The sequence below is a fragment of the Penaeus vannamei genome, chromosome 35 (genome assembly GCF_042767895.1).
Source record: "Penaeus vannamei isolate JL-2024 chromosome 35, ASM4276789v1, whole genome shotgun sequence".
Taxonomy (NCBI): Eukaryota; Metazoa; Arthropoda; class Malacostraca; order Decapoda; family Penaeidae; genus Penaeus; species Penaeus vannamei.
In genome coordinates this window covers 20,371,331-20,378,830 of record NC_091583.1, presented here as the reverse complement: position 1 = coordinate 20,378,830, position 7,500 = coordinate 20,371,331, and the positions used below count along the sequence as shown (strand labels likewise).

At 36.8% G+C, this 7,500-nt stretch overlaps 1 protein-coding gene across 4 annotated transcripts in view; it reads right to left on the bottom strand.

Moving 5' to 3' along the window:
• Positions 1–3,555: 3,555 nt before the first annotated feature.
• The window catches only part of LOC113830547 (bumetanide-sensitive sodium-(potassium)-chloride cotransporter), a 98,028-nt gene continuing 94,083 nt past the window's right edge, over positions 3,556–7,500 (bottom strand). For all 4 annotated transcript variants that reach the window (XM_070114311.1, XM_070114313.1, XM_070114312.1 and 1 more), the window contains 5 exons: positions 7,339–7,500; positions 6,931–7,082; positions 6,655–6,815; positions 6,365–6,476; positions 3,556–6,002 (listed from right to left, as the gene is read on the bottom strand). The exon at positions 7,339–7,500 is cut by the window's right edge and continues 44 nt beyond it. In XM_070114311.1, the coding sequence (XP_069970412.1) occupies positions 5,867–6,002; positions 6,365–6,476; positions 6,655–6,815; positions 6,931–7,082; positions 7,339–7,500 (723 nt within the window). In that variant the 3' untranslated portion in view covers positions 3,556–5,866. The remainder of the gene's footprint in view (positions 6,003–6,364; positions 6,477–6,654; positions 6,816–6,930; positions 7,083–7,338) is intronic.

The following is a 7,500-nucleotide window of genomic DNA, read 5'->3' as shown; positions in this document are numbered from 1 at the left end:
ACATTATAAAATTATTTCCCTCCCAATCCATTGTTCATTATTGTCATGGGGGGGTTTAGGAGACAGAGACTGAGACCCAGTGCCCCTTTTCCTTTTTCTTCTCTTCTTCATCCCCTTATTCTGTCCATTTCCTAAATAAAGTGTGAGAGCCGTGCTGAAAGGATGAAAGGCTGGCTTCATGTCATTCATGAACAGCCTCCGGGTGCCATGGGCGCGGTATTCCCTTGGCTAATTGCCTAGCCCTTACCCCTTATGGGCCCTCCCAATACCTTGTTTGTTGTTGTGGGAGAGCTTAGGAGACGGAGACTGAGGCTCAATGTAGGGGATCACCCCTACCTTGGGCCTCAGCCCTCGCCTGAACTAATTTTACTTGGTCTTTTCTTTTCTCCTTTCCTCTTCTGTATCTTCTTCATCCCCTTCTTCTATCCCATTCCTAAGGTGTGAGAGCCGTGCTGAAAGGATGAAGGGCTGACTTTGTGTCAGTCATGATTGGGCTCCACGAGCCATGGGCACAGCATTCCCTTGGTTAATTGCCTAGCTCTTACCCCTTATGGGAACCCTGAGGGGTAGACTGTTTCTTTTCTCTATTTTATTCAGGCTCACCATGGCCAATAATGAAGATTTTTTACCCTTCAAAGGGGCATTAAAAGGCTTGCCCCTTCACCAACAAGCCTATCGAATTTTGATTTTAATGGTTTTCCAACCCCAGCCCCTACTTTGACCACGGTTCCGACCACTGATACTAATACCCCCTTTGACACTTACGAGCAACTCTAATCATTCCAAAATACCCACCCAGGTTATTACTCAACCTCCAGAAAGCACCCCTTCCCCTCTCCCAACATTCTCTTCTCCATCTCCTATTGCTCTGTCATCTTCAGTGGCTACCCCTCTTCCCTTATTACTACTCTTCATCCTTATTGTCCCCCCCCCACACACAGATGTACTCCACTCCACACCACCCCATCTTCCTCTTGCCCTCATCCTTCTACTGACTCTACCTTTGCAAACCTTCTGAGTACTCTCTTTGGCCCAGCCAAATGGGATCGATTCTTTATGATTCCCCCCACAGCCCCCTATTCTAAGAATACCCTTCTCTTTCAAATGAGGTTTATATTGGTCGATTGTCCTACCATATCCAACCATATTGACCACTTCATTGTCAGTGTCAGAAATGTTGGCATTTTGGTCACCCAGCCAAACATTGTCACTCCACAGCCCGCTGCTTTCTATATGCCCAACCTGGTCATGTTCGTTCAAGTTGCCCTGCTCAGTCATGTACATGTGCCAAATGTAGAGACTCCAATAATGTATTTTATAGGAGCTGCCCTGCCTATATGCTTGAATGTGAGGTAGCAGTCCTCAGATGATTTAAACTAATTCTCACTATGTGAGGCCAGACAAGAAGCATGACAACAAGGTTTTTTCTCTCAACTTATTCCAAAACAGTCCTTCACTCTGCTCCTGCACCATCTTTATAAGACATTTCTGCATCTCCCCCAGTATCTCTCCCCTATACCCTAATCCATCCTACATCTACTCACCCTATCCCCCAGTCAAATTTGTTTTCCATTCTAAACCCAAATACTCCAATCTCTACCACTATCTCGATTCATACCCCTCCCCCTCACTTTCTTTGTCGTACCAGGCAACCTAAACGTTCCACTCCACCCTCTCCTACTACATCCTCTTCTTCTGCTCCTCATAAAAGAACTTTGTTTCTCAGTCCTTTTCACCCAACTCCCCCCCAGAAACCACTGAATACATTCAAAACTTCCTAAAGATGACCCAGGGGAACAATCCCTGCCCCCCCACTCAGGGGGTCTACTGTAAACATATGTTTGTTCCAGAATCTCTGAAGTACCCCTTAAAGGAAGGAAACAGGGTGGGCTTTCACCCCCCTTTTCACAAGTTTTTTTTTAGTGAATTGACTCCCCTAAAAGAAGAGATGTCTGTAAAGTGCCCCCCTAAATGAAGGCATTCACTCAACAAATTTGTCCTTGTCTAAGAAAACCCTCTTAATGTTTTTCTGAACTTAGCAGGTTGAGATGGACTGGTTGTTTATTCCCCTGTTGTCTACTGTAAATGTAAAATCCAACTGAAATTGATCCAACTCAGATTTCACAGTGGGCTAGCAATCGGTAAATGACCAGTCTATCTCAACCTGGTTGAAGTATACCCTTTTTCTTTTTTTGGGGGGGGAGGAAAAGCAAGGAAAACACACCCTTTTTTTTTTTAATTTTCGGGGAATTTTCCCCAAACTGAGATCCGAAAATAACCCCGTTCCTGAAAAAGCAGGAACGCAGATATGGTACAGTGGACCCTCTGAGTGAGGGAGCTGGGGGAACACTCCACTCCTCTTACATTCCCCCAGCATACCTCACCCTCTCTACTGCTCCCACTTGAATACTCACACAAATCCCCTCTATCACAACATTGTCTTTCTCCAGACCCCTCCCCTCCAGACATTCACCACCTTCCACAGTCCCCCTTTCTCATCCCCCTAATTATTCTCCTCCTACTTCTCCAAAAGCCACTACGGTTTTCCTTGAACAATGTCCCTATTCCTTCCGGTCACAGATACAATGCAATTCACTCAATTGCTCTACCCCCTTAACCTTTCCCATTTTACTAATCCCTGCTGTACTTCATTTACTTCCCTCTTTTCTGTTTTCATTACCATACTTTCCTATAACACCCTCTAATCCTAGACATCTAACACCTTCCCCTCTCTCTGGATTATTCTCCTACTTTTCCAACACCCATCTCTATTTTCCTTGAACATTGTTCCTATACCTTCCCCAATGACATACACTATTATTTACTCAATTGCCCTACCTCCTTAACCATCCCCTTTCTACTTATCTCTGCTCCAGTTCACTTACCACTGCTTTTTTTCCCCATTCCAATACCATACTATCCTATAACACTCTAATCTTTGACATCTAATACATAATAAAAGTCTTTAACTCTTCTTTACTCTTTCCAACACATTACTTTCCCATAGTGCTATATGATCTCTGATGTCTAGTACATTTATTTGTTTCAAACATTAAACATGGTAATTTTCAATTTTCCGTAATACCTGTGCCGCCTGTCACAGCAACCAGGAATATGGTGTGCAGCATGGAAATAGTGTCCTTCCTGGAGCCAGCGCTCTTCCAGTCATGGCTTATGCACAGTACATTCCTCATTCGTTCATCGATGGGAATAATGCTAAAGACCCCTTCTAAATGCCAAATGAGTCAAATCACACTCCCAAGAGGTTTGTGCATTCATGGTGAGTCTTTCCATCACCCTGGCTTTGCTCATGACAGCAAGTTCGTGTCACTTGGCCATTTTGCCTGATAATGGCATGTTCCTGTCACCCGGCCCTTGACCCAGATTCTTCCATGGCGGGACTGTAACATCATCCAGATCATAAAGGTTAATCCTTACCACACTACATGGTAGTTCAAAGACAAGAGAAATGGATGTAATAAATATAGAATAAAAGTTTTTAAAAGGAAGTTATTCATAAACTCAAGACAAGAAAGGATATAATAAACAATCCTCTACCAGAGTAAAATTTTATTTTTTCAAAAATAAAATTTATGTAACATGTTAGTTTAATACCAACAACTTATACCCATCAAATGCAAATATTACAAAAATCTTGTTCAGTGTTGTTTAAGAACTATTTTACATATACATTACCAGAGTGCTATAAACATAATTTTTCTGAAACTTGCCATTTTATAATCAGACATTCTGTAAATACATTTGAGCTTTGCAGTTCTTGTGCATCCTTGTAACATTAGTGCAATGACTAATGTGAACAGCATAGTTTTATTTCAATTCTAATTATAAACATACTTCTCAGAGGTCAAATTCCTTGTGAAATATGAGACAAAAATTTCATCTTTACCTTTAATAAGATTTTACTTCAAGGTAAAAAAAAAATTGCTCTGCCACACAAACCTCAGCAAGTTTCCAAGCTTTGCATATAATCGTATAATCCACTCAATAAATACAACTAATTGTTGTGCATTTTCCATATGTACATTATCCCCCAAAATGGGGCATTTAATATAGCATTGCTTACTTACAATTTCATTTTTTAATATTGTCAGATTTATCACAAAATATTCTCATCTTTTAGTGCCATAATTATTCTATTTACAAACATTCCATAAGTGGATTGCTTTTGGGTTTTCCTAAATTATTCATTTCGATGCCGAGCAAGTCGAATGAATCTGACAATTAATAATATAAGAAAAAAAAAAAAAAAAAAAAAAGTTTTACAAAAATCACAGTCAAAAGGCACCGGGACAATATGCAAAATTAATTACTATCAAGATAAAAAATCTAGTTATTTGATTCTTTACCTTTTCCATTCACACTTTGTCCTATTTGAATATTAATTCATCTGTTTATTTCCTAATATTTAGCAACTAAAAAACATTAACAAAAATGATAGCCATCTTTCCTAATCATTTTATACATAAAATATTTGATGAGCTAGATATCGAATGGAAATAAAGGGACTTCTTTAAACATTTACAGTAGTTAATGGTCTGATTATATTATATATTGGTAGGTAACCACTCTGGAATGTATAAAACATGACTAAACTCTTCATTATGAGGAATGAATGTGAAAAAAAAAGAGATAGTCAAATATGAGACATAACAGATGCAAATTTTGCCTATTCAGCATCTTTAAATTGTTTTCCTACTCAGCAACTGACCTCAAACAAATAAAAAATAAAATAAAATAAAAACTTTATAAAAAGATGGTTTTAAAAGTTTATTATATGATGTAAAAATCCCATTATTCCCTTATTAAACCTAAATTTAATTATATATATGTCAGGAACTACAAGCACTATACATTCACTTTTGAGTATATAAATGGGGAAAATCACTTTAACCATAACTTTAACACACTAATGTACTGAACATGGAATGATACAAAACTTTATACTAAAACTAAAAACTCCAAGATATAAAAACCCAAATGTTTTGAAATACCGAGACAAGCTAAATGAAGATTCTGTAGTCGTAGATATTAATGTAGGTGTAAATGCATTACTGATTCTGCCATAAGTCACATACAAATATCACTAAGCATAAATAATCATTGAAAAAAATTACTGCAAAGGAAGATGTACATGTAAAGATAAAATAAATTCCATGGAGAAAACCTATGGAAAAGATATCACTTTACTGACAGTTTACACCATATTAATATGACTATAAATGAATTACACAATATGAAATAAAAGGTAAAGTAAAAAGTATTAAAAAATGTGGAACCATCATGACATTAAATTATTATAATATATCAAGTATAAATTTTACACACAAAATCTCTACAACTGTTGGTAAATACTGTAAGGATAATGGCAAAATAAATAAAATAGGTTACGTAAAACAGCAATTGGCACATATACATGCCAACCTATAGATATGTAGGATAAAGAATATTATACCTACTTTGTGTATGATGAGGTAAATTACAGAATAAATTTATTTTGAACAACCTATTGACATTTAATTGTTATTGCTTGGTATAAGGACAATAATCAGATTTTGATTGATAAAACTCTCCAAACTTCTTTCAAGTTCCAAACTGTGGAATGATAGTCTTAAAAAATAATTCATAGACAAGATGCACATATATTCTACATCTGGCATGAATCAATAATGGTTTTTCCTTAAGAAGAAAAAAAAAAAAATCTTTAAACATCACCTATACATTGTGCACGCTATTCTCCTCTTTCTTTGTTTCATAACAAAAAGAAAACACAATAGCTTAAAGATCTAAAAAACTTGTCTATTCCACACTGCATGTACAAAACACAGAATCCTTTTTGTCTTTTTTCCTAAGAATAGAAGGTAAGCACTGAGGTCTGGTTGCCACGTATGAGGAGGAACGGTGGCATGTCGCGAGTCAGTGTTTCCAACCAAGCCATGTACAATGGTGCGGAAACAGAGTTCTTGCGGGGCATGGGTAAGGTCCTGTAAGGAAGTAGAAAAAGAAATTGAAATATTTTACATCATACAAATACAAATACTGAGTAACCTATTTTGTCGTAGGATTAACTTATTAACATGATCTACAGAAGGAAATAAATAAATGAATGCATAATAATAATGATAATAATAAATTATGGAATATGTAATATATACAAATATATAAACACACGCATGTACACACGCACATTCTACTAATAATTTTATATGCTATTACCTCTTTTTACCTTGTATACAAACTGGAAGCTACATGAAAGTATTTAAAAAATAAAAAATCCACTAGACTTTAATTTGAATCCTTAAATACAAGTCAAAAAACTAATAACAAAAGTCAAAGTTTAGCATACATCACGACAAGAGAAGCATCTCTAGAGTTCTCGAGGAGGAGTTCACGCAAGCGCACATGGCGATTAGTCTTCTCTCGCTGACCAAGAAGTTCTGCTTCACTGATCACAACACCTGAAAATTGATAAGACATTAGAACAGCCTTTTTTTAACACAATTCTTATATTCTTCAACGTATTCTAGTAAATATTTACCCATCACTGAAAAAATGTAGTGGTCAGGTGTTCTATTGTAGTTACTAGGTTAACCACCTTGTTTCCATACTTTAAAACCTAAATTGACAATCTAATACCTTCATTCTCCTTGTCAATTTCAACATTGCTCTTGGCTTTGAAGTCTTCAATCAACTGGTCAAACTCCATTCTAGAAGATTCAGCTGCCTTCTTGGCAACATCAGGAATGACAATCACATCACTGTAGTCAATACGGAACTTGGCCAGCAGGTTTGCCATGCTGTAAAAATGGTTTTACATTAATATTTGGGTGGTATTTCTCTCTTAACATGTATGGTTTATTTTCTTATACATGTATACCTATGTTCAAATTTATATACAAGAATAAGAATTACCTTCTCTGTTCCATGTCAAGTTCATCTTTACGGTTGGCCAAAGCAAAGACACGCAGGTTGCAGTTAGACCACTGTGATCTTGTTGTGAGGATGTAAGGCAGCAGGAGAGTCAAACCACCATCATCATAAAGCCACCATACATCAATTGTACCCTGTGATGTGAAAAATCATTTGTAGGAACATTCATTCATTACCTGGCATTTAAATTCACTGGAAAATGAGAATGTCAAGGAATGTAATTTTAGGGTAAATTTAATAATATAGAATATAAAAAAAATCATTTCCTATAAATAATGCAAAAAAAAAAAAAAAAAAAAAAAAAAAAAAGTATCAAAGGCAACTATCATAGACAACAATATTAATATATATATACACAATAGTGTCCGTGAGACAACCTATATTACTTACCTTCTTTTGCTTTCGTCTGAATGTTGTGATGTTATTGAGAACGTCCTTGCCAAGTTCAACTCCTCCTGGACCTCTGTACAGATTGGCTAGAGAAGCACGTCTCTTCAGAGCTTCCACTCCACTTGGTTCGGAAGTTACTGCTGCAGTACCAGCACGTTCAGC